Below are 25,409 nucleotides of genomic sequence, written 5' to 3'. Positions count from 1 at the left end.
TGCTGTGCTGAACCATGATAGCTACATATGAAGGAATTTAAAAAACACGTCTGTGGGTTGGGGAGATCTCTCAGTCAGTATGACACTCACTGTGCAAGCAAGTGTGACAACTTGCATGCAACTCCCCAGAACCCATGAGAAGAGCTGGGTGTGGTAGTGTAAGCTTGGAATCCCGGTGTATAAGCTTGGTATAAGCTTGCAAAAGCGTGGATAGGTGGGTCTATGGGACTCCCTGGTCAGCAAGCTAGGCTTACTGGTGAGCCACAGACACCAGTGAGAGATATCTTACCTTGAAAAAACCAACCAAACAACAACAACCAAACCAACCAAACAAACAAGACTGGGGGCTGGGAAGATGGCTCAGCAGCTAAAGCGCTTGCTACTCCTATAAGGACCCAGGTTCAGTTCCCAGCACCCACACGGTGATTCAGAACTGTGCATAATTCCATTTCATACATTTGACATTTCTTCTGGCTACCACAGGCACCAGGTGAAACGTGCATGCAGGTGAAACACTCGTATACACAAAAATAAATGTTTATGAAAGAAAATACAGGGTGGGCAGCTCCTGAAGTTGATCTCCAGTGTCCACATACAGGCATGTGCATGCACATACCCACATTTAATAACATGGTGAGTGTGTGTACACACGCGTGCACACACACCCACTCTCACACCCACTCTAACACCCCCCACACTCTCTCTCACACACACACTCACATAAACCAGAACTAGCTGCACGACAGGCTTTGTCGTGGCACGAGAGGGGTGGGGGGGACAAGCAGCCAACTCAGCTCTCACCCGAATGCTTCAGGTTTCTGGCCTTCTCCTCTGAGCTCTGGTATTTCTGTTCCAGCTCTCTCTTGTCTTCTTCCAGAAGCTCCAGCTGCTGTCTGAGGTTATGGATCTCTTTGTGTAGTGCTTCATTCTCCAGCTGCTCCTCTAACTCTTTGACCTGTAAGTTTTACACAGCTTGAATAGGGCTGATATTCCTCCCCCTTGTCGATGAAAATGGGGAGGGAGATGAATATTTTCACTTGGCTTATTTTTTTCAGAGCAGAAAGATTCCCGTTCACCTTAAAAAACCACACAATTTCTGGGTCTCAATAACCCTGGTTAATTAGCTATTAGCTACCTCACTTTCTATGAGTTTTACTGAGCAGTTGGTTATAGAAGTCACAAGAGTAAAATAGTATCTAAAACTTATTTTAAAACAGACACATTACTTCTTTTTTTATTGTTGATTTTTTTTTTTTTCCGAGACAGGGTTTCTCCTTATAACAGCCCTAGCTGTCCTGGAACTCGCTTTTTAGACCAGGTTGCCTCTGCCTCCCAAGTACTGGTTTTAAAGGCATGCACCACCACCACCCTGCTAGACACATTATTTCTATATCCTTTTCCAAGAGGAAAAATTTGGTAATATTTTTAAAAGACTGCTGGGACTCATGGGAGTTGGACAGGGAGGGAGGCAGAGGCCCTTTTGTCAGTAATGGCAGTTTTTTTAAAAAGATATTTTTATATGTATTTGCCTGCATATATGTGTGTATACCACATGTGTAGAGTTTCCTGAAGGCTAGAAGAGGAGTTACAGATGGTTTGTGAGCAGCCATGTGGGTTCTGGGAACTGAACCTGGGTCCTCTGAAAGAGCAGTAAATATCTTAACTGCTGAAGCATTGGTCCAGTCCCGATAGTAGGACTTTCATGTATTTGTGACTAAGTGTTCCAACACTTGCTTAGTACACACAGGGCTCTGGATTCATCCCATAGCACTTAAGACTAGCCAACCAACAGTGGTGAGCCTTAGGAAAATGTGAAAACACACCCCTAAAATGTTTTCAAAAACCTAAGAATAACCTAAACATCCACCAGCATTATTATTTCACAAACTATATGAAGGAAACACTATACAGTCATATAAAACTATATAGTTCAGCTGGTGTTGATGGTGCACGCCTTTAATCCAAGCACTCAGAAGGCAAAGACAGGCAGATCTATGAGTTTGCAACCAGTCTGGTCTACATGGTGAGCTCCAGGACAGCCAGGGCTACACAGAGAAACCCTATCTAACCAAAAAACAAACAAACAAACAACAACAACAACAAAAAACCCTAAAAACAGCAACATAAACAACCCACATAGCTCAATACATACTTAGATGAGAAGATATATTACCAACTGGAAAATGTTAAAGAAAGTCACGCATCACGAAACTCCACTTAAACAAATCATATATACATCATAAAGCCATGTATTTATATAGCCTTTCAAGCTGCCCAAAAATATACACCTTGGATTCTCAGGTAATCTTAATTTTCTTTTACTGCTTTTACATTTAAAAAAAAAAATGTGTGTTTACTATAAGGAACATACATTATTTTATAAAAGCAAAAGCAAAATATCTGTGTTTTAAAAAGTAATGAGTCTATGAGGGAATTTGTGTTCAAGTAGGAGATACTTTACACCACACAGAGTAGAGAGTGATGGGGAAATATCCTTCTGTATGCTGTGAATATATGTTTCTCTTATTGGTTGATGAATAAAACTGTTTCAGCCGATGGACTGGTGGGATCTAGCCAGGCAGGAAATCCAAACAGGGATAGAGAAAGGTGGTAGGTGGAGTCAGAGAGAAGGCATGCAGCTGCTGAGGAAGCAACAGGCCTGGGTATCACCGGTAAGCCAAGACCATGTAGAGATACACAGATTAATAGAAATGGGTTTACAATTAAGAGAGTGCTAGCCAAAAGAAACCTGAGCCATCTGCCAAACAGTTTATAATTAATATAAGCCTCTGTGTGTTTATTTTGGACTCAACAGCTATGGGAGCAGGCAGGACAGAAACTTTCATCTAAACAGAATAAAATGATTAGGGCAGGACAAAGCCTGTAGAACCAGTAATTGCTGTAGTTTCACCCACAACGACCTCTGCTCCTTTGTCAAACAGGAACACAGAAAACAACTCAGTCCTAAAGTTCAGTTCAATTTGTGAACTCCAGGCTTGTATTATCTACCAACCAAGTTAACAATTATAGTTTGTCTTCTCAGGACCAAAAGATAATATTTGACACAAGCTAAACACACACACACACACACACACACACACACACACACACACACACACACACACACACACACACGACACCACATACCCAGATACCACATTCATAGATACCACATACATACTTACACATACCACACATATTTACATATACAGAGATACCACACACACACACACAGACACATACTTACACATTCCACACATACTTACATATACAGAGACACCACACACACACACACACACTTACATACACATATAGACTACACACACATACACACACAGGGACACCACATACATACTTACACATACACACACACACACAGAGAGACACACACACACACTTACATACACATATAGACTACACACACATACACCACATACATACTTACACATACACACACACACAGACACCATACACATACTTACACACCACACCACACACACACACATACTTATACACAGATCTCTCTCTCTCTCTCTCTCTCTCTCTCTCTCTCTCTCTCTCTCACACACACACACACACACACACACACACACACACACACACACACTCTTACTGAAAAGGTGATTCCTGAATGTGGGAGTAGAAAAAGAAATTTTTCACCTGTAGCCTTGGGGAGCAGGGGTTCTGTGTGCATCTGCCAACACTTCCCACTGAGGAAACAGAACCCAGCTTGACCTTACTGCTAGATGTAAAACAGAGTCAGAAGTAGAGAGGGTCATGCACAAGACACTGACAGGGAAAAGTCAGTTGCCGGTAACAGCCTTTCCCATGAACGAGGTCGCCATGAGGACCCACAAATACTGAAGCCACTGTTCCAAAGTGGCTCCTGTAAGTCTTCTCCCACCTCCTCCCTCTCTTCTGCCCTACAGAGGGACCTGGGCAGCACTGGCCTGAAGTGTTCTACTCCTGAACAAAGCACTACAGATATCTACGCAAGGCTGCATGACCACAAACTGTACCTAAGAAAGCAATTACTAATGACAGGTTTTTCTTTCCCTCCCTCTCAGAATAAGGCCCTATGTCCCCCGAGAAGCTCTGCAAAACCAACACACTCTCCTGAGTGTATCCCGTCTCTGAAAACCACATCTTTCCAAACAGACTTCAAGACTACAAACTGCCCAATACACTCTGAGTCCTATCCTTTCCCTTGCTTCTCCAAACTCATTCTTAATGATCGATTTCCTGATCATTTCAAAGACTCCATGACAGTGTGCTATAAACTGTGGCTGAACAGTACATTAAATTCCCTTGGTAGCTGTTGTTTTCTCAAAGGTATTTAGGACTTAGTCAACAGGCAAAAAGATGGAACTCTAGAAAGCCATACTAGCACCTCCTGTTTTAATGTATGGTTGTAAGCTGATTATACATGTGCGTGAGTCTGTGGTGTGTATGTGCGTATGATGTGTCTGTGTGTGTGCTTATGTGTGTGCGTGTGTGATGTGTCTGTATGCACATGCATGTATGTGTGCACATGGATATTCATGCATGTGACGTGTGTACGTGTGTATGTGATATGCCTATGTGCACACATGCACACATGTGTGACGTGTCTGTGCATCTGTGTATGCGTGTGCACGTGTGCACATATGTGTGCCCACAATTCCAGAGTAAAATCAGTTACCTTTTGCTTATGCTGGATCCTCTCTCCTTCGAGCAGCTGGATGAGTTTTGAGTTCTCGTCTAATGCTTTCAAAAGCTGCTGGTCAGGAAGGGCGCTCTGCAGCAGAAGGTGGCTTTGTCTCTTCAGCTTGTTTTGTTCTATGAACATCTGCAAAAGTTAATTACAAACATGTATGCACCAACCCAGCCCATGCAGACCCCCAGTGCAGCTCAAAGGGCAGTGAGTGCAGTCCTTGAAGACCCCAAAGGAAATGCCTGACGTAGGACTTTGCCAGGGAGCAATTCCCAACTTCACACCATTTCCAATACCTAAATCACCACTCTAAGCACAGAGGGGATACACTAACTGAATTCTACACCTCAGTTTTGAACATTTCTTTACGGCTTTAAAATGCATTGGTAAGTATATGTCAATAATACACCCGTGCCAGGCACTTTCTATGCTTTGTCTCATTCTTACATACATCCTATGAGCTAACTTCCTGCTGGCAACCGTCACTAAGCACCATACCATACAGTGGACATCACTATGTGCAGATATCTTTCAGTACTAAGAACAACACCATCCAATAGAAAACTGCAGCCATTGCATTTCCCTGACAAAGAAGTGGAGGCTCAGAGAGAACAAGTGATTTTCCCAAGGGTACATAGGTATCACGACCAGAACTTAAACTCATTGATTCACCTCCTCTGCTCTTTATTAGACCTATGTGAGTTTCCCCCAGTGAGAGACAGTTCAGCAGGGAGACTGTACTAGCATGTATTGAACGCTTCATCGAGTTGCTTATGAATGCGACTCGGCTAATTCTCCCATGTTGACACGATTGACAGCAGAATTATTTTCTATTTGTCTGTTATTTACTTTCTCTTCACCGTACCAAGATGACTGGTGGGCAATCCCAAGCATTAGCTATTTCACAAACTCTGAAGTCTCTGAACAGCAACACTTTATACCGTCAGGATCTTAACAGCGTCTTGCATTGACACTGTAGCTTAACTCCAAGCTGTGCACAATGAGGTGGTTTACCGCAGAGCACACATACAACTTCATCTGCCGTGTAACACAAAATATTAGGAAATGTAACTCAGGACAAAGATAAATGGAGCATGATAAATAAAAGGCCCAGAGTCAGACATCGGGCTTCAAGCTTCAAGCTGAAGACCAGAAAAGCAAAGCAGCAGCCGCTAGCTTTGCTTCAGCTCGGGCCAAAGGAGCAAAACTCAAACTGCTCCCGACTTCACTGCGACTCAGATTCACTCAGAGAGTTATGCTCTCCGAAACGTGGCTCGAGACTTAACTCTTAGACTGAATGCCAGCTCTGAGACCCTGCGCCTGTCTTATATCCCCCCAATGCTGGAATTAAAGGCGTGTGATCCCAGGTATTGATCACCGTTGTGTGTGCTGTGTCTTTTAGGACTGGATCGATTTTATGTATTCAGTGTGGCCTTGAACTAACAGACACCCATCTACCTCTTAATCCTGAGTCTTGGGATTAAAGGTTTGTGCCACCACTGACTGATCTCTATAGCTTGAGGCTGGCTTTGCTTTCTGAATCCTCAGGCGCGCTTTAATAAATCATAAATAATACATCACCACAGATAAAATTCTTGCAAACTTCCATGTGCAAAGACTGGAACTTCAGTGATCTACACAGTCTGTAAATTAGCCCCAGCCAGTCGAAGTCACCATGAATACACAATACAAATAAACTCATGTTTTCTTCTCAGTGTATCCTCCTATATGGACAAAAAAGTGGCTATCAGGGAGCTGGGGCTGGGGGGGTTGTATGTGACTCAGACTGGGAGTGGCAGCTGTGTAATCGTAAGGTCCCAAGTTTGGGTCCAAAGTATACATGTAAAAGCTGGGTGTGGCCACATGGCCTCACACATCTGTAATGTTGGCTCTGGAGGGAGAAATGGGAGATGGGGAGCTCCTAGAGCTCAGTGGCTGGTCAGTCTAGCCAATCGGTGAATTTCAGGTTCAGTGAGAGGCCCTGTCTCAAAAAGTAAGGTGGAGAGTGAGAAAGATACTGCAAACACGTATTGCTGTACGCAAACGTGCTCCCCCTACACACACACACACACACACACACACACACACACACACACACTGGCCGAGCTTTCATTCTTCTCCTGTGCAGGATTTGTGAAAAGTCTACCAAGCAGGATACTACAAGGTTGTGCAAAATTAAGACACACTATCAGCTCCAACAGGTAGAACACACTATTTTTTAAAGATGTCTTATTATTTATGTGCACACGTGTGTCTCAATGTGTGCCTGTATGTGTGTATGGGGGTACCTGAAGCCCTAAAAGGGTGACAGATTTCCCTGGAGCTCAAGTCACTGGTAGTTGTGAGGCATCTGATGCGGGTGCTGGGAATTGAACTCAACTCCTCTGGAAGAGCTGAAAGAATGAAACATAATTTTTCGTAGTACATGGAACCCACACTTCTTCAGTGTCATCTGTCTGTAAGCATTTATGGGCACAGAGACCCCCCTCCCACACAATGTGCATAAGCCGAGTCATTCTACCCCGAGACTCAGAGTCCAACCAACAGGGGTAATCAATGATTCACTGGTGTCTTAAATTTTTGAGCAGTGTTTAGTTGAAATGAATTATCTTGGTTATCATTATTATTACAATAATTTCAACACATTTTTTCCTCTATTAAAACTTAACCAGACAGGCTCCCTTGCCAGCATCTTAGTGCTTCAAGCACCGTCACTGTAAAGGGTGCTAACCGCAGCTGAAGCAAAGTTCCAAGTTTCTTTTATTGCATGTGTTCCTGGCAAAGAGCTGGTGCAACAGCTATAGCCACAGAGCAGGGAAATCAAGTGGGGTGGCCCACTCCATCCTCTCTCTGGAATTCTCTGGGATTTGCTTCTCTTGAGGAAGAGGAAATTCTGGAAAACATTCTGGAAAATGTGCTCAACACTGCATGAGTACAAAGTACCTCAACTGCAGCACTTTGAAGACAAACAAGCATAAACACTTCATCTGAAAGGTCTTCATCGTGTGACTTTCTTTCTCAGAACCCCCATGACATGTCTGAAACAGTAGCAGCCCAGTTAGTAGAGTGCTTGTCTAGCTTCCCCTCACCCTGGCTGGGTTCAACCAGCAGCATCACAAAAACCTGTGTAATTACATGCCTTCAATCCCAGGACTCGGGAAGACAGAGACAGAAAGAGCGGGAATTCAAGGTTATCTTTGGCTAAACATCGACTCTGAAAACAGTCTGGGCTACAGGGGACTATGCACACAGAGGGATTTGCGGGTGGAGGGAGTAGTCATACTGCCTCCCCCAAACTTCATCAAAATTCTTTAAGTGTGTCCTCTTCTAGAACATTTAGTCACCAAACATAATGAGTTTTGGTTTTGTTGTGACAGGAATGACTCAGAGTCAGAAAGCTGGTCTCTTACTGGAGGAAGAAGACCACAGGTATCGGAATTTCTGAGAAATCCCATACGTCTTTTCAATGAGAGTGAGAATAAAAATCTTAATACAGAATTTAAAGCAATATTCCATTATTGTTCAAATTATCCAGAAGGGAAACTGAGTAGCAAGAAAAATACACTGAAAAATATAAGTAAAATCACATTAAAACTTTAAAATATAGTTGGCAAGATGGCTCTTGCTGCATAAGCCTGAAGACCCGTGCTCTATCCCTGGAACCCATGAAGGTGGAAGGAAAGAACACACACACACACACACACACACACACACACACACACACACACACACACATCATATACATACACCATAAGTAAGTAGTATTTTTAAAAATTTAATACGTAGATGAAAACTTTAAAAAACAGTTCTGGAGACACCAGACTCCTCTTGTTAAGTAGCAGCAAGCTTTGTTCTGTTTTAAACAAACTAGCATGAGTAAGAGCAAGGGAACTTCTCAGTTTCTGATTGACATATTTCTGAAGTCGTATTTTTTTTTAAGCCCACAAATTTCTGTCGCAATGAAATACATAAAGCAAGCAAACTTGGATGTTGATTTCTAAGACTGCAAACAGTAAGCCCCTCATTTTCTTCCCCTGCAACTGTCTACAGTACCAATCTGGTGCTGGGCACCTCCCCTAGAACAACATGCAGCAGTGAGGCTTCCTTAGAAACAAGTCTCCTTCCTCAAAAGCTCGAGATACCATTCTTGCCACCATAGTTTAAATCTGGGCACCAAGCACAGTTACGCCTATGTGCACACGTGTGTCTCGAGATGCCTAGCCACGGAAGCCTCCTGGGCCTGCTTCTCCTCCTTGAGCTTGCTTAGCACGGTGCCTATTCTGTGCCCACATTGTTTGGGCTCCAGGCCCATCGGTGAACATGAGGAACCAGTCACTTGCACGTTTTCCTACTAGAATACCCCTTCTCCTGTCTTCTCTGCCACTGTGAAGCCTCCCAGGTTTTTCTTTGAGCTGCGCTGTACTCTAACATTAATGCACAGAGAGCACGTGGAAACCTGAAAATGTCGGCAGGACTCTGCCGTCTGGGTCACACTCAGTTAACGCTCACCTTCACAGCTCAGCTCTCCCTGTTGCCCCTACCTGCTCTTCCCTTCTGTCAATTTGCCTTCCTCATCTGTAACTGCACAGCTTTTGTTCTACAGGGCTCTGACACACTTCAGTTCTTTTTTTCTTTCTCACAGGTCAACGGAGAATAAAATTCATCTAGCATTTATCAAACTCTCTGAATAAAATTAATCACAACATTTCAAATCAGCTAACCTGGATTAAACCTTCCATGGAGGTCAATGTTAGCCTGGCTGTGCTTAAGCACAAAAACATGAAACAAAACAAAGTTTTAAAAAAAAAATCCTACATAGAAGCATAATCTGATTTTCAAATGTCTTTCTTGGGACATCCTGTCTTCTTTCTCCATCTTGGATACCTCTTCCTGGGACCATGTTCAGTTCCTTAGCACCTGCCTCAATACAAGGCTCTTTACACTGAGGCTGGAAATTCCATCAGAGGTGGAGACCTTGCCGAATGAAGCTCAGTGTTTGAGTTTAGCTACCTGGTGGCAGATCATTACCCTGGAAACCAGCTCCAGAACCATGGAATACCCAATGCTCGAATGCCAACAAGGTCAGGTGGAACCAGAGAAGCTCAAAGCTTATCTCTAACCCGAGAGGGAAATCATTATGCCGGTGAGTGGCTGAGATAATGGGTGTACAACATGGCAACGTTCCATTAGCGATGAAAGAATCAACTCACATAATGAGAGCACCAGATGATGGCCAGAAGAGAAAGGCAGATCCTGTGACACTGTCATCTGAGATGACACTGAGACACAGCCCAGATTCTCAAGGCTATCTGAAACGTATAGACACTCTGCACAAGCTAGCCAGTCACCACGTTATAGGTCTCTCTGGGGAAATTCTTTTCCCTGCACAGCACTCTACTGCCTATGCAATGCTTTTAAACATTACTCTGTTTTGGCTGGGGGTGGGGGATACCTCAGTTTGTAAAGTGTTTACTGTGCAAATATGAAGAACTGAGTTCAATTCCCCAGAACCCATGGAAAAAAAAAAAATGGGCACAATGGTGGTGCATGCTCATAACCCCAGTGCTGGAAAAGCAGAGACAAGTGGGTTCCTGGGACCCGTTGGTCAGCTGGCATACCATATGAGCAATCCCTAGGCTAGTCAGAGATCCTGCCTCAAAAACCAAAGTGGGTAGTGACATTGGTTCCACCCTCTATACTCCCCTGCGTGCATGCACTCAAACACATTCCATTGCATTCTAAAACCCCCGATTCCATCTACACAGACATCTGTTTTAAAGATGTAGTGCAGCCATAGGAGGATGAGGACAGCTCTGAGTTGTGTGCAGTGGTGGACATGGCAGACTCTCAACCTATGTCTTGTCCTCTAACTTCAGAAAACCTAACACTACGACGCATCTCCCATCTAGTTGGGGGTGCTTCACTTAGAATCGCTAACTTCTACTCAAACATTTTCTAAAATTTTCAGTTGACACATGATGATTGTAAATACTTATGGGGTACACCAGGAAAATCTGACGTATGCATATAAGCTTTAATACTTAGATCTAAGGCGCCACATCCCCATCTCCTTAAACATTGGTCATCTGTTGGGGGACGCGTCAAAAGGCTCTTTTCTAGGTCCTAACAAACTACAAATAACTACTGCAAACCTATGATGCCATGAAAGCTGGGGCTTACTGCCCTTCTCATCTGCCTGACCCAGATTGTTTCTCCCACAGGTGTTCTGTAAAGTCGCCCAGTTTCGGCAGCCTACCCACCTCTTGTGCAAATGACTCTGCTTTCTTACGAAGGTCTTTCTCCAGTTCCAGGTTCACCTGCAGCTCCTCATACTCTTCGACTGCCAACATGGACACTTAAGCAGACAAAGAGAAGAATAGAGACAACGGGCCATTCGAATTACCAGCAATGCGTGTGGAAAAGAGTCTTCACAAGGCACGTGATGGCTTCACCTATTGCTGGCTGGTGTGATGAGCTTCACAGAGGGCACTTTATCGACATGAATGGAAAATCTAAAACCATTCACACCCCTAGACTCAACAATTAATGCACATCCTAAAAGAGCAAGTCAGGAGGACAAACAGAGATGTAGTTACAAGCATGCCCTTGGGGAAACACCGAAGGACCAGTAAAATACAACACAAGCAGTGCCGCTCTGCCGCCAAAACCATATTGTGAAATCAAATATAAGGATAGAAGTATGTTTGCAAATGAGCAAAATGAATGTTTCTGGTTTTTTAAATGTCATTTTATGAATATAAATGGGTATGAATGGGTTGCCTACATGTTAGTCTGTGTGGCACACGCATGAAATCGGAAGGTGTCAGATACCCTGAAACTAGAGTAACAGGTGGTTGTGAGTCACTGTGTGGGTGCTGGGGACTGAACCCTGGTTTCTCTGCAAGAGTACAAATGTGCACTTGGCCACTGAGTAGCCATTTTCTCCAGACCCCTTCCTTTCTGTCTTAAAAAAAAAAAAAAACAAAACAAAAAAAACAAAACAAAACCACATCACAGGTATTTCACAGGACAGGGCACACATGACAGGTCAACAGATGCATGTAAAATGCCAGTCATATGACAGGCCAAAAGGTATATGTAAAATGCCAGTCAGGGCTACATAGTGAGACCCGGCCCCTTCCTTGCCTTGCCCCCCCCCCAAAAAAGAATTACTGTAGAAAAGGCCCTGTCAAATAAACACAGCATGCAGTCTTTGCTGCTTCCGACATTATGTGGCCTACTTTGTTAAATAATGGTGTGGGCAGGGTGCTGGGAGCCGTGACGCCATTAGGAACTGGGCACAATGCAGGCAGACCGCTGCTGAAGAGCCCCGCTCGGAGCTGAGTCATATCAATAAACTCCCGCCAAGACACTCCTAATGGCTGCTTTCACTCTCTGTTCCACCGGGCACTTCAACCCTAACTGACTAAGGATGGGTTTGCTGTGTAATGACATAGAATTTCAAACTCTGTTCTCCCATAAACTACTGCCTCCTCAGACAGAAGCAGAATAGTCTAACTCAAGTAAAGTAATGTAAGTGGCGGTTTGTGCTGGGAATTATAGGTCCCTGAGGGCTAAATGACTTTCAAACCTATTTTAAAAAAAAGAAATTTCACAAAGAGAACAATGAAGACCATGAGTATCTGAAGCCCGGGGCAGGACGATCGACTCTCCTCTTCTGTCCAGAACACTATAATAAGAAGTTAATTTTCCTGTGTCTAGGTCCCTTTGACTTGGATTCTGAAAGGACGTAGTCTGGTCCTGGTGGCATGTTCATGTATCCCCATTTCTTTCTAGACAGGGGGCTTCCTGAAGGCAAGAGTCACATGGCGAGCTCCCGTTTCTACACAGTACTCAGAGAAGGCAACTTGCACACACTTAAGTAGGACCATCTCATCCATCTCCTGCACTTAGCAGCCAGGCCTTTTCCTCAAAAACTCCAGCCAATGAGCAACACTAAGGATGAGAGAGAGCCAGCAGCAAAGACAGTGTGCAAAGTCCTGTCCATGTCCTGTCTCCTGAACCAGGAAACTGAGTGCTTTGGGGACAGTTCAAAGGAGAACGATAAACACATTAACCCTCTGCTGCTGTTGTTGGGATGAGGTGTAGCCTCCAATGTGCACAAGTGCAAGTCTGGTCTCCAGCAGTAGCATTAGGAGGTGGAGGGGCCGTAAGAGAGGGGCTTACTGCCAGGTAGGGTGGTGGGATATGTATGTTCTGCCAGGGAGGGATTTAAGCTGATCTCATGAGGAAAAAGTCAGTTCTCACTAGAATCAGTTACCCTGGGCGTGGTAGCTCAAGCCTGGGCGTGTAGTCTCAGCTTTCTGGAGGCTGAGACAGGAGGGAGTCCTGGGCTGTAGTGTGCTATACCAATCAGGTGTTCACACTAAGTTTGGCATCAATACGGTGACCTCTGGGGAGTGGGGGCCACCAGGTTGCCTAATGAGGGCTGAACTGGCCCAGGTCAAAACTCCCATGCTGATCAGTAGAGTGGGTTATGCTGGAAAAAACAAACAAACAAACAACCAGTCCAGTCCCACTCTTGCCATGTGATCTCCCCCTCACATCTCACACCCCCACCATGAAGGTGATGTCATCACTGTGGTATGACCTCTATCAAGGAGGCCACCCAGAGTTAAGTAGATGATGGCCTCATACTCCTGGATAATATATAAGCTATGTTCATTTTAAAGCTTCCAGCCTTGTGTAGTTAATGGTAGCAACAAAAGATAGACTGACAGAGCCCTCACAATCCTCTCCATCAGACTGGCCTTTGTAGACCCACACTTCAGCATCACTCCCTGCACTAAACTGTAACATAGCAGTGCCCATGAAGCTCCTGCCATGTTCAACGGAAAGAATGAGATGCTGACCAAACCATGGCATTTTCTTTAGAAGTAGCCATTAGAAACATTTCTATGAATAGGCAGGGTCCCATTCTCCTTATCACTAGATTTTTTTTTTTATGTAACTCATCTAAATGACTATGAATCCCTTGCTGTGTTGGCCACTAGAGGCTCAAAGTCATATTTCAGACATAAAGAGGAATTATGCAAGACCCCAGAGCAGGGAGACACTTGGCAGGACAATCTTTTCTCAAACAAAGTCTCAATATGTATCCTTGTCTGGCCTCAAACTCACAGAGATCCACCTGTCTCTGCCTCCACGGTGCTGGGTGCTGGGATTAAAGTGTGTGTTACCATAACTTAGTGGTGTATTGATATTGATGCTCATTTTCCCACTGGCCAATGTTCTATACCCTCTAATTTAAAATGTTTTCATGTTTATGCAGCTTTCTGAATTTCTCCTAGATTCAGATTTACTAACTAGCTCATCAATCCTATAAATGGGGGTAAGCAAAAATGGTTATGATCCCACAATACACACAGGACAAAGTATATAGGTTTGCAGTTTGAAAATGAGTTAGTTAGTTCCAGGTACCTCAAGGGAAATAGATTTTATTTAATTTTTTAGTGCAGTGTGTGTGGTATGTGTACTTCAAGTGTGTGTGCTTGAGCATGCACTTTTGTGTATGTATATGGGGGTCAACTTTGGGTATCTTTCTCAATTGCTATATCTATCTATCTATCGATCTATCTATCTACCTATCTATCTATCTATCTATCTATCTATCTATCTACGTACCTACCTACCTATCATTTTTGAGAAAGGGTCTCTCATTGAATCTGATGCACATTGACTCACCTAGGCTTATTCAGGGACCCTCCGTCTCTTATTTCCCCAGTGCTAGGATTACATGAACATCCCAATACCCCAGTTTGGGGGTAAGGGGATAGGGTCTCACCGGGTAGCCCTGGCTGGCCTGAAATTCACTATGTAGATCAGGCTGGTCTCAAACTCACAAGAGATCCACCTGATTCTACCTCCCAAGTGCTGGGATTAATGTTTCATGCCCTCAAGTCTGGGTAGAAATCCCTTTTAAATGTCCTCAGTGATGAACTAATAGACACAAGAGAGTCACTGCTGAGCAAAACACAGCCTAGGAAAAACATCAGCTCTAGGCACAGGTGTAAAGAAGCGTACCAGATATATGTAAGCACAATACATTGGGGAAAATTAAGACTGAAAAGACATACCTCTGTTGCATTTTTCTAAGACTTTCCTCTGCTCAAGAACTTCTGAATTTAAAACAGCTTTTTCTTGCTTAACTTTATTTACCTACAAATGTAAGATGTGGAGAAGAAAAAAACACCCAAAACTGTAAATAAGACATATGGCAACAAGAAACCCTCAAATAGCTGTTTGAGTTTCAATATAAAGTTCTGTTGTTAAGTGGCAAGGCCTATCAGCTCCTCCACCAAGAGCATTGAATAAAGTTCTATGGAACTTCAAGGCACCCCTGAGCACAGCTCATTTACATATTCAACATGGGGGGGGAGCCTCCCACACAGGATAGTATACTAGCCACTCAGCATCACCCACTGATATTTTCAATGCAAAAACCCAAGCAGTGACCACCCACAAAACACACCTATCATTTAACAGGTCAGCAAGTACTCAACTTCAGGTTTAAGTTTGAACTTCAATTTTATGTTTAAAGGAAGCACATATTAAATATTTTTAAAAAGATAAATTTAAACTTGGATGACTTTTGGCTTAATAAAGGATATATCTCTGATATTCTCTCCCAAACTTAAGTTTCTGAAACAACTTTAAACACCAATTAATAGGAAAGGATACCAGAGAGCAGTTTTGTTTTGTTCTGTTCTGTTTGTTTGTTTTTAATGCAAAGCTACTCAGATCCAGATGGATCCATCTCAAATGCATTGTGCTGAACTGTAAAAGACAGGTTATACTTACAGATTCTAAAAACTCTCAGAACGCCCTGAACTCCTCTAAGCAGGTAAGGACACACACTGGAATGATAAACACCACCTTCAGAACAACAGCTGCTTAGGGAGCCGGGCACGGAGTGAAGGGGCAGCAGCAGGGTGGTCCCCGCATTCTGCCATGACTGTGTTGGCCAGCTGCGAGGTAAGCTGAGCAGATGTGTGCAAGACCACTGTCCTCTGCTCCATTCTTTCTAGATGTTCGAAACAGTGTGACAAAGAAAACAACCCCAACTGTCTCCTAGCGACACCTCTAAGAGGCTGGGCAAACGGTAACAATGTGTGCGGGTCTCCTCTCCTGTAGTCACACTCAAGAAGCAAACTACAGTACAAGCCCTGAGCACAGCCGCTGGTCCATCAATCAGCACCTCCAGAGAGCTCAGCAACTGGCTTCTCTTCATATAAATCTCATTTTTTGTTTTGGTCCAACAGGGAAATCCCTCCTAAGATTGCCCCTCCCATTATTACCATGTTTGGGTGAAACAAAGCAAGAACAGTAGGGTAAGGAGGCTGGAAGGCATGGCTGCCCAAACTTTGTGTGTGACAGTCCTCAAGGAATTGACAATGTACTCGGGGAAGGGAGCTGGCAGGTAAGACTGCTCACTGATGAGCCACTCGAGACACTTGGGGCTGCCCCAATGCTGGCAGACACTGGTTGGGAAACTCTGAACTTCAGGCTCTGAGACCCATGGACACCAGTTCAATAAGGGTTATGAAGACACATCCTTGAAGCCTTGCTACAAATAAAAGATAACTGAGCAGCCCCATGCTCACAGGCAGGTCAAGATAAAGAATGTTCTCCCAAATCACCCCTTGAACCTCTCTGTCACCTGTCCTTTCTGTTCTGAGGAACATACACACAGCAGCGGCCCATCCCCCACTAAGCAGGCTGTCCACTGAACTCTTCCTTCACTGGGGCAACAGAGGATGTGACCTGAAATGGGAGTCACCATTCTTACAGACTTGCCTCCTATCAGACAAAGTAGGTGACAATGTGTACCCCCCCCCCACCAGGGCTGCCTCACATCTGACTGGCTAAGCTGGGGAGTGATGCATGTTCCTGGTCTTGTCTTCTGTACTTTTTATGAATGACTGAAAGGGGCAGGGCGGGGGCGGGACATGGTAGTAGTATCAAGTATCAAGTGAGCTTTTTGTTTGTTTTGTTTTGAGACAGGGTTTCTCTGTGTAGCTTTGACTGTCCTGGAACTCACTCTGTAGACCAGGCTGGTCAGAAACAAACAAAGATCCTCCTGCCTCTGCCTCCCAAGTGCTGGGATTAATGGTGTGCACCACCACTGCCTAGCTCAGGTTAGCTTTTAGCAGCAAGTTTGTAACTCAGTCAGCCCCAAACCTGCTGTAAGTTTAAAAGCCAAGGGCTTGGCCTCTCAGGCCTGAGGTACCCACCTCCTCCATCACCTCTACGAGTTTGCTCTTGAGATTTTCCAGTTCAATGGCTAGCACCTTCTTTTCTTCTTGGACAGACACAATTTGATCTCGGAGTTCTGTAATTTTAAAGGAAGGGAATTTAAAATAAGCTTTATTTTATTTTAATTAGCAAAGGAACAGGCTTCATTATGGCATTTTCATCCATCTTTTGTTTTGGTTGATTCTCCATGCCCCCCCCCCACTCATGCCTGTCCCCTGCTCCCCTCCTCCCCCCTGCTCCCCACTTGTTCCCTTCAGTTCCCAGGGGTCCCCTTCAGCCTCTCAGCACCACCCTCCTTAAGACATCATTTTCCCCCTCATGGACCTCTTTCTAATTTTATGCCGTCTAGCTACACTCATTCCCTTACAAACACATAAAGATAAAACAAGATGCTAGGATCTACAAATGAGACAGAACACATGGTATTTTTCCTTTTTGAGACTTGATTACATCACTGAAAGTAATATTTCCAGTTCCATTCTTTTTCCTAAAATCCATAATTTCATTTTCCTGTCTATTGTTGCATGTACATGTGTGTGCATGTTCATGTATGTGACTGCAAGTATACACATGTAGAAATCAGATACAACTCAGGGTGTACGTTTGCACCTTCCAACATGTTTGAACCAAGGATGGCTGATGGGGGATTCCTTCTGTATATGTTTCTCTTATTGGTTGATGAATGAAACACTGTTTGGCCAATAGAGGCAGGAAGATAGGCGGGGCTAGGAGACAAGGAGAATTCTGGGAAAGGTAGGTGGAGAGAGACCTTGAGAGATGACATGTAGCCGCCAAAGGAGTAACAAGACCACATGGAAATACATGGATTTCTAGAAATGGGTTGATTAATTAAGACAGAGCTAGTCAATAGGAAGCCCTAGCTAATGGCCAACACTTTAATTGTGTTTATTTGGTGCTGAGAAGGAGCTGTGGGATCTGGTGGGAAAGAAACCTCCAGCAACAGTTGGCTGTGGTTCACCCAAGAGTAGGCCAGGCTAGTTGGCCCATGAGCTTCTGGGGACTCACCTGTCTCTGACTCTCAGTACCAGGAATGCTGGGATTACAGATACAGGCTACCCTGTCCATCTTAACATAGACTTGGAGGGAATGCTGGGATTATAGATACAGGCTACCCTGTCCATCTTGACATAGGCTTGGAGGGAATGCTGGGATTACAGATACACGCTAACCCTGTCCATCTTTACATGGGTTTGGAGATCCAAACTCAAGCCATCACCCTTGCACAGCAAGCACTTTACCCCAAAGCCGTATTTCCAGCCAATAATTTCATTTTCCTTTACAGCTGAATAAAATCCCCTGTGTATATGTACCACATTGTCCTTATCTATTCATCTGTTGATGGACAACTAATTCCATTTGTGAATACAGAGGCAGTAGACATAGATATGCAAGTCTCTGTAATGTGTGCAGCGCCCCTTGGGTTGTGCATAACTGGGTCACCTGGAAGTTATCTTTTACTTTTTAGTTTCCATTTTGGGAAACCTCTGTATTGATTTTCATAATGGCTGCACGTGAAATAAATTTCTTTTTAAAGGAAGCTATGGATCTGGCCAAAAGAACTGAAAAAATGCAGTTTGTAGTCAAGGTTAACTGACAATTAATTAAAGGGAAAGAAAAACCAAAGGACAATGGAAATGCCACATGGAAGCCCACCCCAGCCACACAGTAACTTACACAGGGCAGTCTCAATAATTTCACTATGTTAAAGGGACCAAAATGAGTTTTCTTTGCAATCTAACAAAAACACACACTCTAAAATACTATCTAGTATTTTAAACGTTTTTTTGAAAAAAGTTTTACAGGCTTTCAGCAGAGACAAATTGTATCAAATTCTCTTCTGTTTCTCAGTGGCCACAGGCTCTTAGCATAAATTAATGTAACCCAGTGGTTCTCGACCTTCCTAATGCTGTGGCCCTTAATACAGTTCTTCATGCTGTGGTGACCCGCAACCAGGAAATTATTTTCACTGCTTCTTCATAACTGTAATTTTGCAACTGTTATGAATCGTATCTATTCTCTAATGGTCTTAGGCAACCCCCGTGAAAGGGTCATTTGACCTGCAAAGGGGTCAGTGATCCACAGCATAAACAGACAGCTGCATAGTTAACCTGGAGATTCAGGGTTTGAGAAGACAGAACTCTTGACTTGAAAATATAAACAGGCACTTTCCTCCCCAGAGCTGTAGGTGTTCTGTTTCGCCACTTATTATTCTGAGTTAATGAAAGTTATGTTACAAGGATGAAACATATTAGCAGCTATAACCACAAAGGGTTACTGCCGTGTCTACAAGTACTCCACTGATTGACACAGGTTTCTTAAGCTTCTGCTCGGGCCCACTGCTCTGCCAGTTCTGTTTTTTAAATAGCTTTTCAACTCTTACCCTTCTCCAAGGGCAATAAGAAACCCATTACATCATTATTTGTAAGTTGCATTAATTTTTTTTTTGCACAAACTCAGCTGTAAGTCACTCTCTCCACCAGCTGACTAATTCCAGAAGGAAGAACATGAAACCATATTGTTCAAGACTCAGAAGGGAGAACAATGGACAGAGGGAGGCCTTGACACCACCTCTCCCTGCTAACCAGAACCCGCTATTTTGGCTTAACATAAGGGCTGAGGAACCCAGTGAAGTCAGGGAGTCCTTTCCTCCTTACACTTCCATCTGGGATTTTTATCTCCCAGGAAAATAATAAGTCTGAGTTTTGAACATGTACCGAGCCATACGCGTTATTGAACCAGAACTTTTCAGTGTATGTATGTGGTGTATGTGTGCTCATGTGTATGGGCACACGTGCCTACACACTCATGTATAAAAGCCCAAGGAGGAAGCCAGTTGTCCTACTTTGTCATTCTGTGCCTTATCACTGAGACAGGGTCTTGGGTTAAGCATGGAGCTTGCTGGTGTGATAACTAGACTAGTGGCTAGCAAGCCTCAGATATCTTCCTGTGGCTACCCTTTCCCCTCTCCTCCCCAGTTCTGGTATTACAGGCATGTACATCCATGTAGGCTTTTGTGTGGCTGCTGGGAATTTGAACTCAGGTCCTTATGCTTGCTCAGCAAGTTCTCTTACCCACTGAACCAGCTCCCAAGGCCCATGTGTTTTCAAAATTCCTCATGAGATTATGAAGTGCTCACAGAGGTGTTTTGCCCTGCCCTGACAGATGCCATACACAGCCGCAAGAGTGGGATCTCACCTTTGATTTGCTCCTGACACTGAACTGACACACAGGTCTCCACTGCACCATCCGGGTCCGTGGTGGGATCGTCGTCAATGTTTATCTCTTCCGTTATTACATCTGGTCCCAGTTTGGCCATGTATAACATGCTGATTCTTTTCAGTGTTTTATTTTCTTTGTTTAGCTAAAAATAAAATAGGAAAGTAGTTATTTTATTATCAGCAGTCAAAGAGTATCTTGGATTTCTAAACAATAAATGAATTAAGTGTATTTTTTGTCTTACATACACATTAACATCCACAATAGGATGCAACAAGTAAATTCAATCAATAAATGAATTACACACATGCTTTAATATTAAGTTTACTGCTTTAAGTGAGGCCTCATCCCTGAATTACAGCAGCAGCAAGTGGAAGTACTGGCTATAAATATTAAGAAATACAATGCGGGGGGAGGGGGGGTAGAAATTAACTTAGTGGTTAAAAGTGCTTAAACCTGAGGACTTGAATCCCAACTGCAGGGGATTGGATATCCTCTTCTGGCCTTTGTGGTTCATCTCCAGAACTCAGAGTAGAAAAAAAGAGATCCAATTCCCCAAAGTTGTCCCCTGACACACAAATGCAGGCTATGGCATGAGAACACACACACACACACACACACACACACACACACACACACACACACACACACACACACGCACAGAGAGACAGACAGAGAGAGAGAGAGAGAGAGAGAGAGAGAGAGAGAGAGAGAGAGGAACATAGGAACATAGGAAATTTAGATAAAATACCAGCATTTCTAGCCATCAGTAGTTGAAGGGGAATGTACTGTGTATGTTTATCTTATTGATTGTTAAATAAAATACTGTTTGGCCAATGAGACAGCAAGTAGATGAGACTAGGAGTCAAAGAGGATTCTGGGAAATGTAGTAGAGAAGTGCTGATCCAGGCAGGAAGTGACATAGCAAGGAGACTCATATTTAAGCGAAGGAGACACAGGAAGGCCCTCTTTTCCCCTCTGCTCCTGCTCCAGCTGCACGATGTGATCCACCGGCCAGGAGGGACGCCAACAAGGCATCCAATAAGATAAGTCTTATAAAATATATAGGTTTATGATAATTAAGACTGAGCTAACAGATGAGAATCCTAGTCATTGGCCAAGCAGCATTGTACCTAATACAAGTTTCTGTGTATTCATTTGGGCCCTAACTTGGCGGGCGGCTGGCGAAAAGCTTACACGTGGCGGTGGGGCTCGGTGGCTTTTGGCAGAAAGATTTATCGTAACAAATAGTCTTAATAAAAATTGCTTTATTTTGAGCAAATTCTCTATTTGATGCTGTGCTGAGAATATTTGAATACAGGTGTGTTTTCCCGGCTCCCTTCTCTTCTGTTCACCTGGTTTCTGTGTTAAGACAATGTCACTGGCCACAGATCATCAGCCAGAATTAGTGCACATGACCCACAGTTAGCCAATCAGATCTTTTCTCTAGAAACGTGGACTCTGAAAAAAAAAGAGTTTCTACTTGTCTGGCCACGAGAGGTGATGACAACCAGCCTCCATTACAGGACTGAGAGTATAAGGGATCCCAGGGTAAAACTCCACAGCAAGTGACAGGATGCAGACAGAGGCAGGGAGAAGCTACAGAGAAAGGAGCCTGGAGCCCCAGACCATTCTCATTTAAACAAATGAATCTCACTGCGTTCTACACAGACTTGTTTTAGGAGTCCAGATCCATGCATTTAGGGAAAGGATCTCACCATCCTTTGTCGTCTGGCTACAGAGGTCATCCTGCACCACTCATCTGAAACTTCTCTAAATCCCAAGGCAGAAAATAAACCTGCCTTCACCCTTCTCCAGCTGAGCTCATTACCATATGCAAATTTACAGTGACTGCACAGGACACAGTACAGTGACCAGGGGAGTAAACTAAATGCCTTTGGATTGTCTGGCTTCAAATACATGGTGACTTACCAACTTAGCCTGCATATCTTAGCAAAACAGAGGAGCCACACTTGTAAGAAACTGACATGGTCAAACTGTACCATAAGAATGATTGAGTCAGGGGAAGAATAGAGGAGAGCAAGAAAATAGCCACCATAATATAATAGAGGGAGCCATTATAGGTTTAAAGAGAATTCTGACTCTAGGGAAATGCCCAGAGATCTACCAGGTTGAACCCAACTAACAATCTAAGCAATAATTGAGAGGCTGCCTTAAATGCTTTTGTCCGATAATGAGATTGATGTCTACCTTAGATGCCATCCTAGAACTTCCTCCAGTAGCTGATGGAAGCAGAAGCAGAGATTCACAGCTAAACACTGAGCCTAACTCCTGGAATCCTGTTACAGAGAGGGAGGAGTGATGAGCAAAGGTTGGAGAAACCCACAGAAACAGCTGACCTAAACAAGGGGGAGCTCATGGACCCCAGACTGATAGCTGGGAAACCAGCATAGGACTCATCCAGACCACCTGAACATGAGTGTCAGTTAAGAGGCCTGGGAAATCTATGGGGCCTCTGGTAGTGGATCAGTATTTATCCCTAGTATAGGAATGGACTTTGGGAGCCCATTTCACATAGAGGAATACTCTCTCAGCCTAGATACACAGAGGAGGGTCTAGACCCTGCGCCAAATGATATGAAAGACTTTGAAGATCCCCCATGGAAGGCCTCACCCTCCCTGGGGAGGAGAAAGTGGATGGGACAGGGGGTTGTGGGGGGGGGCAGGGGAGGAGAGGAGAGGAGGGAGAGGGGACTGGGATTGACATGTAAAACAAGCTTGTTTCTAATTGAAATTTAAAAATCTCAAAAAGAAAGAAAGGAAGAAAAAGAGGAGGAGGAGGAGGAGGAGGATGTCCCATTTGGCCAGGTGGTGGTGGCACATGCCTTTAATCCCAGGCCAGGCAAATGGATCACTGTGAGCCAGCCTGGTCTAGACAGTGAGTTCCGGGACAGCTAGGACTACACAGAGAAACCCTGTCTCTAGACAAAAATTAAATAAAAAAGCAGCAAAAATACTTTTTATTTTTTTCACTTTTGTGTGTATGTATCTGTGCAGGTACGTGCACAAGACCATATATTCTCTTAAAAGCCAGAAGAGGGTGACCCCTCCCTGCTGCTGGGGCTCTATATGGAGCTGCCTGAGGTCCTCTGGAAGAGCAGCACACACTCCAGCCACCACCTCCCAACTCCATTTTTACTCTTTTTTTCAAGTCCCAAGAGTTCATCACACATCCTCAAAAACAAACCATATATCGACTTTACAAAAGACTTCTTATGATTCAGAAGACAAATGTCGTGCACAAAGGGCCCATTATAAGAATAAGCTTTGGGGACAGGGAGCCGAGTGACCAATGAGCAGGCATAAACCACCCATCACCTGGCAGCTTTGCAACATACTAATGCCTACACCACACCACAGCTACAGAATATTCTTAAGAAAACCCCCGATGCTTAAAACAAGAAAATTATAGCTCAAACAAATTCTCTCACCAAAGAAAGGCACTTGTTAAAACAAGAAAGACAGGCTGGTGGGTAAAGAAAGTACTGGCAGTCCACACATCAAGAGCTGAGTTTTGACCCTCAGCACCTGTGTAAAACACCAGGAAGGGCAGACCCTGACGTGACTCCAGTGCTGGGAGATGGAGGAGACAGGCCCCAGCACCTGCCAGCCGGCCAGTCTAGGTAAAACGGCAAGCTCCAAGTTCAGTGAGAGACCCTGTTTCTAAATACTAGGTTGAAAGTGACAGAGGAAAACACACAGAGTTGAGGTGACCCCTGAGCTACAGACACATGTACACGCGCGCGTGCACACACACACACACACACACACACACACACACACACACACACGCACTCACATCACCACATACATACACACACACACAAAATACAAAAGAAGAACGGAGACAAAACAATGCAAGCGTGCATGTCCTGACCCAAGGCCCCCGCTTTCCATATACTCTGCCAGTCCTAAGAGGCAGGAGTGTATTCGTCTGAATGTATATAACACAGAGACACCCTTGGGCACTAAGAAGATTCAGAAAAACCAAACCCGCTCCAAATACATTGCTTCTCCGCTTATTCCAGAAGCAGTAAAAGGAATAAAAAGAGCCACCCAGTATCATGGACTGAAAAACTGGGGGTGTGCGGGCGAGTAAAAGCAATGTAAGCCAGCCCACTCTATCAGTGTTTTCAAAGCAGCGGCCCATAATGCTATGCGTGCATTAGACAAGTAACAGGAAAGAAGTTACACGGGGAAAATCATGTCCCTAGTTAAGCTCTGATTCGGTATCTTATGAATCCTAGTGCAGTGTCATTATGCAAACAATTAAGCAGATACCTTTAGCAAGCACACTGCTAATGCATACAAATTAAGTACATTTATTTATTTATCTATTTATCGACAGTGGGACTTTAGCCACATCCAAAGAAATACTCTGGAGGTGAGTGGTATGGCTGGAGGCGGGGGACAGAACTGGCATTAGTAATGAAATTTGGTTGGAAATTGCTGTAATCCATTTTCTGATGGACGCTTTTTACCCAAAATACATAAGACAGAGATAAAAAAAAACATTCTTTAATAATAATGTAATTCTGATGAGACAGAATATAGAAAATTACACACTTGGTAAAATCATCAGCCAGAGGCAATCAGTGGCGCGATGGAGGTCACCTTCTACACGCCCTCCCTCTGCTTTCACAAATAACCACCTGAAATGTAAGGTTCGGGCTGACTCTTTCATCAGACTCCAGCAGAAAATGCTCAGGGCTGTGTGTGCAACACCAGGTCAGTCTCAGCAGTGTAACCACACGCTAGATGGTGGCAAAGTCTATTCCAACAGTCTGCCCCAAGGACTACTTCTCCCAGGTCAAATGGGACAATGCTGATAACACACACACACACACACACACACACACACACACACACACACACACCACATATACACAAGACATGCACACAAATGCACAAACAACACACACATACATACATACACATGCACACACTACACACACACACATACACAAGACACACATACACACACACACACACACCACATACACAAGACACACACATATACACACACACACACCACATATACACAAGACATGCACACAAATGCACACACACACACACATACATACATACACATGCACACACTACACACACCACACATACACAAGACACACACACACACACAAACACACACAGTCTGCTTTTATAACCAGAAATGGACTTTCCAT

At 44.0% G+C, this 25,409-nt stretch overlaps 1 protein-coding gene across 4 annotated transcripts in view; it reads right to left on the bottom strand.

Annotated features, from left to right (window-relative positions):
* Shtn1 (shootin 1) overlaps positions 1-25,409 on the bottom strand; it is a 196,832-nt gene that overhangs the window by 47,142 nt on the left and 124,281 nt on the right. For 2 of the 4 annotated variants that reach the window (XM_027406873.2, XM_027406875.2), the window contains 6 exons: positions 20,186-20,351; positions 16,948-17,045; positions 14,791-14,872; positions 10,954-11,048; positions 4,682-4,828; positions 802-955 (listed from right to left, as the gene is read on the bottom strand). In XM_027406873.2, coding sequence (XP_027262674.1) covers positions 802-955; positions 4,682-4,828; positions 10,954-11,048; positions 14,791-14,872; positions 16,948-17,045; positions 20,186-20,351 — 742 coding nt within the window. Of the gene's footprint in view, positions 1-801; positions 956-4,681; positions 4,829-10,953; positions 11,049-14,790; positions 14,873-16,947; positions 17,046-20,185; positions 20,352-20,662; positions 20,818-20,957; positions 21,066-25,409 lie in introns of those variants that run through there. The other 2 variants (XM_027406876.2, XM_027406877.2) reach the window with 2 other exon arrangements.

This window comes from Cricetulus griseus, chromosome 3 (genome assembly GCF_003668045.3).
Source record: "Cricetulus griseus strain 17A/GY chromosome 3, alternate assembly CriGri-PICRH-1.0, whole genome shotgun sequence".
Classification (NCBI taxonomy): domain Eukaryota; kingdom Metazoa; phylum Chordata; class Mammalia; order Rodentia; family Cricetidae; genus Cricetulus; species Cricetulus griseus.
Note: the sequence above shows the minus strand (reverse complement) of the source record. Positions and strands in the feature narration are given on the sequence as shown.